This window comes from Scardinius erythrophthalmus (assembly GCF_964197995.2).
Source record: "Scardinius erythrophthalmus genome assembly, chromosome: 9".
NCBI lineage: Eukaryota > Metazoa > Chordata > Actinopteri > Cypriniformes > Leuciscidae > Scardinius > Scardinius erythrophthalmus.
In genome coordinates, this window is record NC_138229.1 from 25990883 (window position 1) to 26007455 (window position 16573).

General features: G+C 38.6%; 1 protein-coding gene across 1 annotated transcript; it reads left to right on the plus strand.

The window, feature by feature from the left end:
• kncn (kinocilin) lies at nt 1-13820 on the plus strand (the record flags this gene model as incomplete). Its single annotated transcript, XM_081373791.1, has 5 exons — nt 1-148; nt 3818-3886; nt 4579-4656; nt 11460-11559; nt 13748-13820. 5 exons carry the CDS (start codon nt 1-3, stop codon nt 13818-13820), a joined length of 468 nt encoding a protein of 155 aa, XP_081229917.1.
• Nucleotides 13821-16573: the final 2753 nt, after the last annotated feature.

Consider the following 16573-nt stretch of genomic DNA (forward strand, 5'->3'; position numbering starts at 1 on the left):
ATGAACACGGTCAGTATTGGGGAGTACCATGGCCTGCGGGTGGGTTCGGCCCTGCTCAGTATTGTTGCAGGTTGTATCATCATTGGCGTGTCAAAGGACTGTGATGCAGATGCGGTAGGGGGAATTTTCCTCGGGGCAGGGGGCCTTGGTAAGTAGTAATTCTCTCTGTCTTACTGGCCAAATCCACCATAGATATCTAAGGGGGATACATCACCCTAATATTTAGATTTGCAATGATCTGATATGGATTTTCCAATGATTGATTCAATCACTGAATACTGTACATTCAACTTTAATTGTCTTTAATGCACGGTAAATTCACTCAAATATAAATCTGTTCATTGAAGTGATTGTTCAACATAAAATTAAACTTTAATTCACCCTCATGTCGTTCCAAATATGTGTGACTTTTTTTCTTCTTTTGAACACAAAAAGAAGATATTTGTCAGAATGTCCAAGCTACTCTTTTCCACACATTGGGAGTAAATGGTGAACATGGCTGTCAAGATAGATTTGTTTGTTAATAATGGCTTAAATTAAGATTCAAAATAACATTGGAGATATTTTCCACTGTGTGGAAAAAAGCAGCTTTGACATTTTACAAGTTTAGAATGAAATGAGAGTGAGTAACATCATTTTCTTTTTTGGGTGAACTATCCTTTGAACTTGCTGCATGAATCTTTATGGGTTTGCAGCTAGTTCTCTGCTGCTTCACTGACTATTCCACAGTGCATGGCTCTTTAGCATATCATGCATTTTTAACACTACATCTAATCTCTGCTCCATATCAGCACACTTCCTTCTCACACCATTATCCTTTGCCATTTGTCAACAATAAATAAACCTATATTAAGAGGGATGTTTGAAATGGCTGCATGTTTTCAATGCAGTATAGAGGTATAATGTATTATCCTCCTGCAGTCACTCACTGTTGAGGTTCGTAAAAAAAAAAAAAAAAAAAGCCTCATCCATCATTTGATCCAGGTCTGTAATCCAAGCCATCTGCTTACGATGGTGGGTATGTAATCTACACAGGACCCTGTCACAATAGAGCTGCACAACACAGCAGCAGCCTTTGATCTATTGTTTATTGCTGGGGAAAAGTCAGCATTACCTGTATAGGCCCTTGCAGGAACATTCAACCGTCAAGTCAGATGATCAGGCTTAGATGATGAACCTTAGTCTTATTAGTTGCCTTATTAGTATTATTTATATCACTGTAAAAAAATGCTGGGTTGTTTCAACCCATGTTTTGGTCAAATATGGACAAACCCAACCATTGGGTTTAACATTTTTATTAAAAAATTTAAACCAATGGTTGGGTTTGTCCATATTTGGAAAAATACCAGAACTAATGAGGGAAGCAGGGAACTAATGAGCTTATTGATTAACATCAGGTGAACTGAATGACGATGACAGACTAGAAAACTAAGGGTACGTTTACACAACAACCATATACTTATAACGGAGAAGTTTTTCCTTTGAGTTTTCTGCGTACAGACAACACCATTGTCAAAACGATCCCCATTCACACGGATCCACGAAAAGACTAAACACCCTGTATTCTGCTGCCAGGCCATTAGATGGCGATGAAACACTATAGACTGAACACGTAATACGCATTTGCATGACGTCATAGATTCTTCAGAGATTCACGTTTTTGTTGTTTACACGGAGACCGTTTTCAAAGGCTTGCACTTTGAAACCCGTTTTAAAAACTTTGTGTTTTCAGGCACCCAAAATGCTGTTGTCATTTAAACGAACGGCCAAAATGCAAACAAACAAACAAACACAAAGTATACTCCTGACAAAACAACCCCCTCTGGAAAGGCGCGTCCTTGCATGGTCCAACTGAGGAGGGAGGGCAGGGGCTCTGGAGGAGGACGTGGAAGAGGAGAAGGACAAAAAAAGTCTGGGGCAAACAAAACAATCCATGGGGGAGTGGAGAGTGGGAGGAGGCAGGAACAGGAGGAGCCAGATGGTGGCCCAGAGTCCAGCAGGACGAAGCCCCAGGGTGGAGTTGAGGGTGCGAGGAGCCATGGTGGAGACTTGGGAGACGACACCCTGGGGACAACCGAGATGGAACCAGGCAGCCTGAGGACGGTTGCAGAGCTGGGGGGAAGACAGAGCCAGATGGTGCCGAAGTTGCAGGCAGGACGATGTCTGACCAAGGCGCAGCTGGTGGGACGAGGGAGTACGGTGGAGCCATCAGGACGAAGGTTTATGGTGGAGCCGAGGGAAGGAAGAGCCAAGGCGGAGCTGACAGGCTGAAGTGGAGTAACGGGCTCATAGGCTGTAAGCAGAACCAGGGAAACATCCCTACTGGGTGGAGCTGGAGGACTGAAGCTCTAAGACAGTTTCTTACAAAAAAGTGTTGGAGATGCAGAGGGCCTGAAGGGAACCAGGGGAGGTGGGGCTGAGGAACTGTCTGATCTGGGAAGAGGAGGTGGGAGATGGAGTCTGGGAAAACAGGGAGCGGGGTTGAATGAGGATGACACACACTAGAAAACTAGGTCACAGGAAACAGAAACAAATGGACCTGAGCTAACATGAACTAACAATGAACTAACATTAACAAAGATTAATAAATACTTTAACAAATGTTTTGCTCATTGATAGTTAATGTTAACTAGTACCTTATTGAAAAGTATTACCATATTCAGTATTCAGTTATTAACTGTAACTATTAAATTCTTGTTTATTGAACTTGTATAAAAGCATCACACTTGCAATCTTGCTGATGGTTTGAATATTCAAACGTGTCAGCAACAACCTTTAAACAGTAGAATCGCAGCCTCCTTCATTCGTGTCAAATCTACCCAGACTAAAGTCCTATTCTTGAAGCCGTCTCATTGCTGGCATGGATGCACACATGGGCTCTGAGGTCTTTATTGGTGCGTGAACATCTCTCCTGTCAAACGGGACAGATCAATTGCAGCGCCACACTCTGCATCAACCACCGTGATTGATTCATAAGTCTGGGGTGAGTTATGAGAGAAAGACTGGAGGAGATTAGAGAACAAAAATGACAAAGAAGAACAAAAAGGAAAAATTGTAGGAGAGAGGAAACGCAAGTAAGACACGTGGTAAAGAAGCCCCTCAGCATGCCGCAATCATACCTGCCAGTGGCCTCTCATAACAGAAATTGGCCAAAACACAAAGCCAGCAGAGGTGCCTCATCCTTTTCAAACAGGAATTGATTCACAGCTTGAATAGTAGTTGCATAATCAAAATCCAGCACAGTCCCTGCAGTCTGTCTCGCAATCAGCCTCAGTCCTCTCGAAAACACAAGGAGACTGACAGGGGAGAAAGAACTCAACTGCACAATTTCATTATAGCCACAAGGATACAAGACGTTTTAGGGAAGGCATGTCAAATTAGAGTAAATGACTTTTGAGACTTAGAATAAACTTAGCATAAAACATTAGCAGGACCCTTTTTATGGCAATTCACCACTCACAAGTGCTTTGTTTCTTTCTGCTTGCTTATAATAATGTGTAAATTTCGGTTCATCAATTTGCAGTGTAATGCAATATGCATGGGGGTACGTCTTTAGTGTGCAGCTCTAGGTCAGGAAGCCATTGAACAGAAAGAAATCCTGTAATATTAGAGCTATACTCTGAAAAGACCATATAATGTTCCATGGTACTGAGCTGGTTTGCATGTCTACGCTGTCTGGTTGATTAAGACAATTAAGACAAAAAACAAACAAAGTGGGAACATGCAGGTCTTGTCAGCAGGACATGAAGGACGATGCCAACACGGAGTGAGCGATTCAGTCCATATCTGTTGTTCTCTGTGTGTGTGTGTTCTGCAGGTCTCCTCATTTCCATCTACCCGTTCATAAGAGCATGGTTCAACTTTCATCACATACTGCCCAATATAGGTGAGAATACATGATATTATATTTTATAGCACCCATAACACTTTAAACAGCTGTGCAAAATTCTGAATTTAAGAATGCTATTTAGAAAAATTCTGCCGGTAACTCATTTTTACAAATGAGGTCAATTTGTCAATTGGTTATAGTGAATATATAACATAAATAATACAGTAAATACAGTAATATTGTGAAATATTATTACAATTTAAAATAAATATTTCTATTTTCTATTCTAATAATAATACAGGTATTAATTACTATTTAAAAAATACTGACCCCAAACTTTTGAATGGTGTGAATGTATATATGTAGAATTTATATTTGTCTGATAAAACAACAACTTTTTAAACATTTGTAACCTAAAAATTCAATTTCTACACTGTAAAAAGTGATTAGTTGACTTAAAAAACGTGAGAAAACCCATTGCCTTACAATTAAGTGAATAAACTTAGTTATGTGGAATTGAATTAAATTATATGAAGATTATTTACTTAAAAATATTAAACAGTGGGTTTCCTCACTTTTTAAGTTAAGTCAACTGATCACTTTTTACAGTATTATTACACTTTTTGCAGTTATATCCTTTTGTTTCGGTTCATTTTAATACTTCCTTAAAGTCACCATGAAATTGCTTTTGTGATGAGAGACCATGTTGCAACACATTTAGGCTAATCAGGCTAATCTAATATTCTCAGGCAACTTCAGAGTGCACCCAGTGGCTACAAATTCAAATCCAGTCCCTGAACAGCCTCTGGCGACACTCACACGAGAGGGTAAGTGGCTGTTCCATGTCATGTGGATACGCACACACAAACCTGTTCAGACATATCTCTCTGCTTCCAGTCTGACAATTGAACACTATTTAGAGTTACTATATTTTCTCAGGGTCAGTGTAGAGCTGTCCGCTGCTTCTCATTTACACTCTCTCTGGCCTGCCGGATCTGAGGCAGGAGGCCGTGACAAAGTCCTGAGCTCTGTTAAAAGCTAATATAGAGCATTGCAAGTAGGTTATTTCATGAGAAATGGTATTATGGATTTAATGAGTAATAGCTAAAACTCTAATCCCAATAAAAACTAATTTTTACATCCTAACCGTTTTGCTTGATAATTGCTGCAACTCTTGTTGAAATTAGCTGATAACAGCAATGTCAGTACCCTAATGGAAAAACAACCACTGCCATAAAACAGAATATATTAAACGCAGTGTTGGCATGGTTCTAGCAATGCCATGGTCATGGGTTCGATTTCCAGGCAATGCATAAACTAAAAAGCATGTAGTTTGAATGCAATGTAAGTCCGTTTGGATAAAAGTGTTGCCAAATGCGTAAATTTAAAGTATCAGTATAACACGCAAATGTAAAGACACCTTTGCCACTAATTAAAAGCATACCTATTTTTGCTAAATCAAATGTCTTGGTTACACTTTATTTTGATAGTCCACTTTAGACATTCCACTAACTATAAGTCAACTAAAGCCGTGTTTCCACCGAAATTACCCGGAACAATTTGTCCCAGGAAAAAAAAAATGGTGGTTGAAATAAAATGCATGCGTAGAGAAAACCAATCAAAATGCTGCGTGAACTCAACCAATCAGCATGCTCAGCACCCAAGTCCCGCTCCGAAAGTTTCTGAAAAAGTACTATCTCGTGAGCAGAGACTTTCTGAGAGGGAATTTTTTTACCCGGAACTCCATTTAGTCCCTAGTCCCTGCGGCCGAAACACACCGAGTCCCACCTCAAAGTCCCTAGTTCTTGGGGAAAGTTCCTGCAGTGGAAACGCATCTTAACTCTCATTAATATGCAACAACATGTCAACTAACTCTCATTAGAGTTTTAGTAGACTGTAAGGTTAGGGTTGGGGTTAGTGGAAAAAGTTGACATACTTAAGCCCGGTTTCACAGACTGGTCTTAGATTAAGCCAGGATTAGGCCTTAGTTCACTTAGGACATTTATAGCCTAGTCTGTGAACCGGGGGTTACAAAATTTCTTATAGTCAGTAGAATGTCTGTTTGGGGACCATCAGAATAAAGTGTTATCAGATATTAAGCAGACATTACTAATACTCTATACTGACTGCTAGTTAACATGTTGCAAAGTTACCTCTTGTTAGTAGAATGTCTAAAGTGGATCGTCGAAAATACAGTGTTACGAATGTGCAGTTCACATGAAATGAAACACAAGCTTTGACAGCATGTGTCATATTGATAATTACTTAATTCACTTATATGCACAACCCTAGGTTTTAGGTGCATTTCAGTCGACATGTTTTTGATTTGATTTTACAAACTAAAATTCAAGTCAAAATAGTTTTATATGGTAATCAACAGTAGGCGATGCCAAAGATGCTTTTAGATCTTAATTTAAATTTAACTTGGAACATTCCTGTAATTGCCAGCGTTGTTATGTTTCATGTTTTTGTTCATGTGTTTCTTTTCAGTTCAGTTCTCATTTGACTAAATTCCCCCTGTTTGTCACCTAGTTTGCTGTTAATCCCACCTGTATCTAGTTAAGGTCTTTGTGTATAAGTACTCCGTGTTTTGTTCATTCCTTTGTCAGTTCTTGGCGTGATTTTTAATTTTTGGGTTTTGAAGTTTTAATCTTGGAATACTGTACCTGCATCTTGTGAGTACCACCATATATATGACAGTAATAGGCTGTATTTATATTTTTACATACCACATTTCAGGTCCTGGAGTTTTTTTTCTACCAAATTTACACACAGAAATTGCAAATACTGTTTATGAAACTATACATTTGTAAAGGGCGAACAACATATTGTCAGTATGTACCAATGAAAGCCAAAGTGGTGGATCCTGGCCTTTATGATTCTAGGTGCAGCCTCAATATCGTTCATCCACGGCAGTTTCAAAAGATTGTGTCTAATCACTCCTCCTGCTCAATGGAAATTAATGATGATTTAACAGGTAACTATTTCCGAGCAGCTTCCTGTGATATGCCAATCCTACTTCTTCCTTTTATCAGTCTGTACATGACATCACCTGCATGAGGCTGACAATACAGGTCAAGTTAATGAAGTTACTGAAATAATCAAATCAACACAATCAAATTGCCGCTTCAACTTAAAATTGCATTTGAATCACCTATTTGAACTTCTTGAAGTCTCTGATTACAAGTTTCATCTTTGACAACTTAAACAGTCATGATTACAAATGATATTTTTTATTTTATTTTTTACATAATACTGTCCATCAAAATATATACTTACACTACAGTAATTGTTCTTATTATATAATTCATAGGGAATTACCTGTGCGGGCCTGCATAGGTCCAGGATTGTACTTTTAGTCAACTTATTCCAGTGGTTCTCAAACAGGGGGCTTCAGCACTCCTTTAAGATTACTTAAAATGTGTCAGAGTTATGTTACGTTTCATGATGTTTTTGTTCATGTTCATGTGTTTCCTATGCAGTATTAGTTTCCTTAGTTATAAGTTCTCCTTGTTTGTCACCTTGATTACTGATTCTGTTCAACTGTGTTTGCTTGTTAAGTACTCCCAGTTTTTTTCATTCCTTTGTCAGTTCTCATTTCATAATGTGGTTTACATTTTCTCCTGTTTAGCTTTAAAATATCTTCTAATAAATACGTTGTTTTGTTTCTATAAACCAGCGATTTGTGACAAAAGGCTTTAAAATTAGAACAACATTAAAATGATCTAAAACAACTAAATATCATTATATACTCCCTCAAACATCTCTTTCCTGGGCTCCCACGGTCTTGGAAAACCTGGATATGAGAAAGCCTAATGATTTATAGAGCTGGAAAAGTAATGTAAATGAATACATTTCCAAAAACCTCATGGGCATTTTGATATATTTTATGAATATACTAATATTAAGCTCTAAAATATTTTATCGGGTAAAATTTGTGGATAAAAAAATTGTAAAATCCTTATCCAGTAAATCCCGAACGAATAAAAAGAGTATCCATAGATGAAGATATAGACCCATAGTTTTGAAAATAAAACTAGAGCTAGGGGGGCTTTGAAAGTTGTTGTGGACAGTTTTGCCTTCCATTGGTTGCCTTCCATAAATTACAGGTGTATTTTGTACCCACATTAATATTAGTAGTGTGTGCCATTACCAATGGACCCTTTTCTCATTTTTGGGATTCTCAGAAGTGGAAGTCATCATGGGTAAACTTCATTAGCGGTGAACGAGAGACAATAGCATACATTTTTGTTTTTCAATTTGCTCCAAAAGCAAAATAAAATATCCCGTTATACAGTTTCCATGACTTTCCAAAAGAGGGGAAAAATATAGAGAGATTGATTATGTTGCTCAGAAGAGAAAAATATGTAAATTTGTGAGCTCTACCTCAGCCGTTGTTTTAGAAACACCCTCGCAGCAGCATTAATTCATTTTTTTGTCATTTACTGACAAGGTTATATACATGATATATAGTGTTATAAATGTGTATTACATTTTTAAAAAATTTAAATATGAAAAACTTTACTAGATTTTCAACACTGATAACTGTGGAAACGTATCATCATCAGTCTATGAAAAGGGTCCATAATTCAACTGCGCTTGTGATCTCTGAAGGAATTAGTGAACGAGCAACATTATTTAACAGTACTTTGAAACTTTTGTAACAGTGTTTTAGGCACTTTAAGTTCTGAACTGACAGCAGTCATGAGATGGGCAACCAGAAAACCATGTTCATTTAATCAGAAAGCTCACTCTTTTCCCTGCTGTGGAAATTACATTGACACGTGTCGATCCAAGCAGCCCAGGGTCCCTCATGCAGTTACTGTGTGTCCTTGTTATTGGCCATTTCCTGCGTCAGTCCGCACATCTGTTTCTACTCCATACATAATGCACAGTCATTATGAGATTTGTGCTCAGATGAATAGATTGATAATCTGGAAAAAAATTCGAATTTGATATGATGCCTCATTTCCTGCAGTTGATTTTCTTGGTTTTTTAAGAAGATAGATTTATGTTATCGGACCGTAAGGCTTTATATGAATTTGAGGTATTTTTTAAAACTGTGTGCATGTGGCTTGGCAGCAGAAGGCTATAAAAAGAATGATTATGCAGTAAATTTTCATGGCCTGTATTATGCCCTCAGAGCACACAGCAGTAATGCACTGAATCATGTAAACAGGCAACAGGGATGAGTTGAGCAAATGAACAGCAGTCTCATACTGTGGTCTCTGTCTTTCTCAGGCATGTGATCAGCCAGACAAAAAACAAAACAAAAAAACAATGAAACTGTTTTTCCCCATTCAATATGATTATACATTATTACTAATGCTAATACTAATACTACCACTAATAATAATAATGATAATAGTCACATTGATATGCAGTCCAAACACAAATGACTCAGAATGTCAATATAAATTCTTTAATCCACGAAACCTTTAGTACTCAGGAGAATCTTCAAAGAGGTTGGGACAGTAGTGTAAAATGCAATAAAATCAAGAATCTGTGATTTGTTGATTACCTTGGACCTTTATTTAACTGACAAAAGGACAAAGAAAAGTTTTCCATCAGACTCAGAATCAGACTCAGAATCAGACAACGATGACCACAGACTGTCTTGTATCAGGCAAGATTGGGCAAAAATTCCACTTGCAAACCTGCAACAATTAGTATCCTCTATTCCTATTGATTAAAAAGTATATAGGAAAAGTGATGAGACACAGTGGTAAACATGGCTCTGTCCCAGATTTCTGGAGTGTGTTGCAGTAATCAAAATTAAAATGTGTTAATATTTACAAAATACAATTAAGTTGGTCAGTGAAAACATTGGAAATCTTTTCTTTGCACTTTTGACAGTTAAATTATGGTTAAAGAGAATGAACAGATCACAGATTCTTGATTTTATTGCATTTTACAAATCATCCAAACCTTTCTGGAAATGGGGTTGTACAAATTCACACAAATCATTAAACTATGACCATAAACGACCGTGAACTGAACAACATAGGAAGTCTAAGTACACACAGAAAACTAAACTAGACACAGGTGAGACTAACCAGTAACAATGGTAACAAAGGAAACACAGGCACATGAATGAAAACACAATGAAACTCAGTGTGACCCTGACATTACTCACCCCCTCCCACCAAACGGGTCCCTGCGCTGTAAATGACAGTCCAAAAGTGGAGGGAGTGAGGGGTCTTGGAGGTGGATAAGGGGCTGGAGAAGCTTTCTGAGGGGAACACCATGGCAGAGATGGATGGAGGAGCCAAGGTGGAGCCCTGACTGGTGTGGTAGATTTTTTCCCTAAACCTAACTATCTGGGGCGTCTCCAAATCAACACCCAATCGATCTTAATATCTGTGGCGTCTCCAAATCAACACCAATACCTTTATCTTGGGGCGTCTACAAATCGACACCCAATTCCTTTAACTGGGGCGTCTACTAATCGACACCCAATACCTTTATTCTCTAGCTCTTGCGTCTTCAGTCGACAACTGGCCGAGTTCTAACTAACTTGAAAATGGCCACGGACTCAGCAGCCCTGGTTGAGTTGGGCAGGTCATTCCACCAGCAGGGAACAGAACAGAAAAAAGTCAGAGAAAGAGATTTGGTGCCTCTTTGAGATGGCACCACAAGACGGCGTTCACTTGCAGAGCGCAAGTTTCTGGATGGCACATAGGTCTGAAGTAATGAGTTTAGGTAGGAGGGAGCAGAGCCAGTGGTTGGTCTGTAGGCAAAAGTCAGTGACTTGAATTTGATGTGAGCGGCAACTGGCAACCAGTGCAATTTTGTGAGGAGAGGAGTGACGTGCGATCTCTTCGACTCTTGACAGTGCAAGCTGGAAGACCAGCTAGGAGAGCATTACAATAGTCCAGTCTGAATAGAACAAGTGCTTGGACAAGGAGTTGTGTAGCATGCTCTGATAGGAAGGGCCTGATCCTCCTAATGTTGTATAAGGCAAATCTGCAGGGCCGATTCTAGCAATGTGGTCTGTAAATTTCAATTGATCATCAATCACAACTTCAAGGTTCCTGGCTGACCTTGATGGAGTTATGGATGACGAACCTAGCTGAATGGAGAAGTTGTGGTGTAGTGTTGTGTTGGCCAGGACCACAAGCAACTCCGTCTTCGCAAGCTTTAGTTGAAGGTGGTGGTCCTTCATCCAGCCAGAAATGTCTGTAAGGCAGGCTGAGATGCGAGCAGCAACCGTCGGATCATCAGGCTGGAATGAGGGGTAGAGTTGTGTCATCATCTTAGCAGTGATAGGAAAAGCCATGTTCCTTTTTGTATAAATAGCAATAATACTACACTATGATAATGCTATTGTACAGTATAAAACATTATTTAATTAATAATTATATTATTATTTTACAGAACAACAGTAAAATGAAAATACTAATATTTATGGATGTATTTTGCTTTAAATGTTAAACTATAGGGAAAACCGCTGGGGAACCTTGAAGCTTCTCTTTTGTTGACAACACATGATTTATGTTTCTCATACATTTGGGAAGATGATTGGTGTGGGTATACGCAATTGACGTAGGTCATACTTCAGGTCGGAAAATACTGAAATCTGTGTAAATATGGAAAAACCACATGCCTGCTTTTTCTGTCTCATTCTTAGGGACTCAAAGCCAGCTTAATGTAGAACGATCGAAGAGCCGGATGGGGACATTTGTGGAGACAACAACTTCTACAGCAGCCGAGGGCTCACAGGATGATGGGTGAGACAAGCGTTTACAGCCTCCTCTAAAACAACACTGATGTTTAAGAGCAGCACAAGAGCTTAAAGGGATAGTTCACTTTGAAATTAAATTGTGGTATGTTTTAGCTTACCTCAAGGACATCCAAGATGTAGGTGTCTTTGTTTCCGCAGTAGTTTCAATTTTTATATTTTTAGGTCAAACCGTTCTTGTCTGTCAGTCATATAATGCAGGTCTATGGTCACCACCACCTCAAAGAGCATGCACAAAGAAGTCCAAATTAAACAATTCCCCATCGTAAGTACACATTGATGGCCTAAGACACGAAACGAGCGGTTTGTGTGAGAAAACGAACTGTATTTATATCGTTTTTACCTCTTGTACACAGCCACGTCCAAGTGATCTGAGGGCGTGCGTGCTTCCTGGTGTGTGACGTGTGCGCTGCAGAGCCAGGCGAAAGTATAAACAAGGCTTTAGTCTGCGCAAGCGCACGAGAGATCACTTCCGGCGCGTGCGCAGACTAAGCCAGAACGTGGTTGTGTACAAGAGGTAAAAACGATATAAAAACAGTTTGTTTTCTCACACAAACCGCTCGTTTCGTGTCTTAGGCCATCAATGTGTACTTACGATGGGGAATTGTTTAATTCGGACGATGAGGAATTGTTTTAATTTGGACTCTGTGCATGCTCTTTGAGATAGTGACCATAGACCTGCATTATATCACTAACAGACAAGAACGGTTTGACCTAAAAATATCAAAATTGAAACTACTGCGGAAACAAAGACACCTACATCTTGGATGCCCTTGAGGTAAGCTAAAACATACCAAAATTTAATTTCAAAGTGAACTATCCCTTTAAGGGTACGATGTACTAAAGATTGTACACTTTTTTTCTCGTATAGATGGCAATGTTGTCAAAACGATCCTGTTCAGATAGATCCACGAAAATGACTAAAAATGCTGTATTATGCATGTCAGGCCAGTAGTTGGCGATATCACTTTGTAAAGAAACACACTGCGCCTATAGACTGAACACAATACACATGCGCATGACAACATCGCTTTCACAAATTCACTTTTTTGTTGTTTACATGGGGACGATATTGGTATCGTTTTCAAAAACGTGCACTTTGAAACCCATTTTCAAGTTTAAAAAGTTTCCTGTTTTTAGTTAAAAACAGTGTCGTGCAAACGGCCCCTAAAAAAGCAATTTCATCTATACAGCTTTTTACCTGCGTAAATCATTTTGTCACTCACATATTTATAACTTTACATTAGTGAGGTATACCAGATACAAATTAAACTCACACACACGCGAGTGCATACTCCCCTCATTACATTTGCGACACAGTGAATTCCCTCTCTCAATATGGCAGTCTTTCTCTAGGGCCAGAGAGTAATTTGATTCTTCTAGCAGGCAGTGGTGCCAAACAGCACACATCTTTGTGGCTCACTGGAGGAACGGAGTGATTGGGAATTGCGCTTGCTTTGAGAGAGGCTTTTTGCTCACACATTATATTCTATGCCAGGAGCCAATCACTTCCAGGACATTATTTTGATCGACCCTCTTTGTGACATGATTTTACGGTCATATAAGAACCACTACAGAGTAGCGAGATTGGCCTATTTTCTGCAAATCTTTCACCTGCATGAGTTGGCTTCGGAGTTGTACAACCCGAAAGTCTTTTCTGATCGAATACACCCTCTTAAAAAATGGAAAAAGGAAGGTGTCAACCACTTCCCATTATGAGCTTATTGGTCTCAAACCAACAACAAAAAAAGTTGCTGTGGATGTGGTTGTCATGGTGACTTACACTACTGCATTCACTCATAATGACATTTATGTTTCATGAGGACCCATACTTGGCACTGCCTCTTCACTCAGCTTAGAAAAATACGCATACAAGCTTATGCTGTATTAACACACACATACACTGTAAAAAATTAAATGATCAATAAGTTATTACGTTTTTTTTTTTACATTGCTTTAACTCATCAAAATAAGTTAATCCATTTTCAGCTTTTTATAAGTTATACAAGATTCAACTCACTTTTTTAAGTCAGTTTAATGTAATGTAATGCAGTTTAATGTAAGTTGAAATGACTTAAATAACCAAGTTGATTGTACTTATTTTATGGCAGCATTTTTTTATTTTTTTTTACAGTGTACATTTAGACATTTTGAGCGTTGTATTTTTTTTCTCCCAGGCCTTCTGCAGATGTTCCAGATATCTTGGGCAGGCGAAAGTTTAAGTCGCCATCTGATCAAGACCCTTCATAATGGCATGGATCCGACGGAGACTCATTAAACAGCAAACAGTTTTCATTTCACAATAAGCAAGGCTGATCTCTGCAAAAATCTCATTACTATCTCCTATCTGATTTCACTCATTCAAACAAGATGTCTGCTCAAATACTAAAATAATCTTTGGAAAAATCAATGAGCGAGCTGAAAATGACAAAATGAATACCAATAAAGTCAAGAACAACCATGCTTAAAGTGATAGACCACCTAAGAAATGAAACAACTGTCATCATTTTCTCACCCTCATCTTGTTCCAAAGCTGTATGACTTTCTTTCCTCAGTGGAACATTAAAAAAGATATTTTGAAGACTGCTTCATCTGGTTTTGTGCATACAATGAAAGTCGATGTGTTTTTAGCATGAAAGGGAGGCAAGCTACACTGTGTGTGTAAACCTCAATCCCCTTGCCTCAAGAGGCACGCTAGCGACTGATTCTAGAGACAGCGGTCTTTGCCATCCTTGTTAGCGCCCGTCTCCCATCCCCAAGATGCTGGTTTGAGTGGGTCGAGTAGGACCAGTTACATTTGGTGCGGTGACCCGGATGGGAGTGAGGTTTAAAGGGGTAAGTGTAACAGAAGAAAGCAAGAGCTGTGTGAGTAAACCTCACTCCCCTGGTCTCAAGAACTGCACTAGCGACTGACACTTGAGGCTGAGGTCTATTGCGTCCTTGTTAGCGTGCCTGCCTCCCATGCCTGAGCTGCCGGTTCGAATCCCGCTTAGAGCGGGTTGAGTAGGACTGGTTACAAGAACATCTTCTGTCATCATTTATTGACCCCATGACGTTCCAAAAATGTATTACTTTCTTTCTTCAACAGAACACAAATATTTTAAAGAACACTGGAAACCAAAAAACAAGATTGAACCCATTGACTTGCATAGTATGGAACAAAGAGCACTGAAACACTTCTCAAAATATCTTCTTTTGTGTTCCACAGAAGAATGACTGTCATTCAGGTTTGGACCCACATGATGAGTGGATGACTGAAGATTAAATATTTGTAGTTTTCTATTAGTTTTGAATTGAGTTCTGAGTTCCTCATTGCACACATACATCTCAGAGACAACTGTTTGGATATGCATGTTTTCATCTGGGAGATGCAATTTTTTGAGCATTTGCTCAACTGAAAAACATCTGTAAAATGTTTCCTTTCACATGTTAAATAGACATGTTTAGAAAGCGTCTTTAAGATGTTAATGATTTAGAATGCATATAGAACTTTTTAAAAGATGCTTATCAGATATTTGACATTTACATTTATTAGTTTTGCAGATGCTTTTATCCAAATCGAATCAAATAAGGAATACAAAAAGTGATTCATCTTAAGGAGGCAATGATAAGAAAAGTGATAGCAAGCAATACAAAGTTTGAAACATCCTTTCATCTAGAACAGTACAAGCTAGAATGGAATTAAAAAGTAGCGAAAGCATAAAATAAGAGTTTTTTAAGAGTCAGTATGGATGCAGTTAAGTGCTCACTTTCCAGATGAAGCGCTCTTTAACAGACATCTTGGAGATGTATGTGTGCTATCTGGGATTGCACAAACTGAAATGCTTTTCTGCTGGAGACCCAGTGAATAAAATGTAAAAAACTCAATTATTACATAAAATTCAATTAAAATGTCTCAATTCCAACTGTTATAGTGTCATGTCAACACACACTTATAAACACCAGTTTTCCTGATCTGCCTTCTCCCTGAATTACTTTTAGCTTAACTGTAGTTCTTTTGCAGCACTAGAAGTGACTCAGACGCTCACGTACTGTGTGAACATGTAACGTGCGCGGCACAGAATCATTGTGCATCCCACGCAGACCATCAGTGACACTCTAAGGCTGAATATGCAGTATCTGTCTTTGCATGGCGACAACGAAGAGGGACACTGCCTGCTGTTGCTAAGAGCTCTGACGTACGCTAATGACTGAATTATACACCATTGTACCGGGTGTCTCACACAACAGCACTAGAGAGAAGTTTCAGACGACTAGGAAAAAAATAACTTCATGACGATCTGAAGAAACAGTGCAGCTTATTCAAAAGGCAGTAAATGATAACTACAGAAAGTCATTCACCCAAATTTTTACTGATAAAATGAGAAATGAACTGTGTGACCATTACAGTGCTCATGGTGATATAGTGATCTCATGGACAACACAACTATCCAAAGCACACTAAAGGATAATGGGGTTTCATAATGAGGTATTTTGTATAGATGACCTTACACAAATTTACCATGGTAACCATAGCTGCAGACAAAGTATGATGACAATTCAGGCATCAATTATAAGTCTCATGTTCACAGTGTGTGTATGATTGGTCCTATAAGGCTCCTTTTACAAAGTAAGGCTGACCTTCACATCATATTTATATCATGGTAACCATCCCACATGATTAATTTACAGAAATAACAATAAATTAGGCCTAATATTGTATTTTGCTGGAAAGTATTACTCTGTAAATTATGGTAATTTTTTTGCAAGGGGAGACCCTGCTGAAAAAAACAAAACAAAAAAAACAATAGAAACCATCACAGAATTTCTAATGGTTTCCACTTAAAATATCATTACAAACCATCAAGTGTTAACCATTAAAACCACCACCAAATGGTTTCAGTGTTGCAGGTTTCCCGCAGAATTAGGCTACTTAAACTGCTGCGGGTGCATGTGGGGGTTCTCCTTCAAACAATGTAAAAATATTTTTTTTTGTTTATTTTTATTCCATTACTTTAAGTATT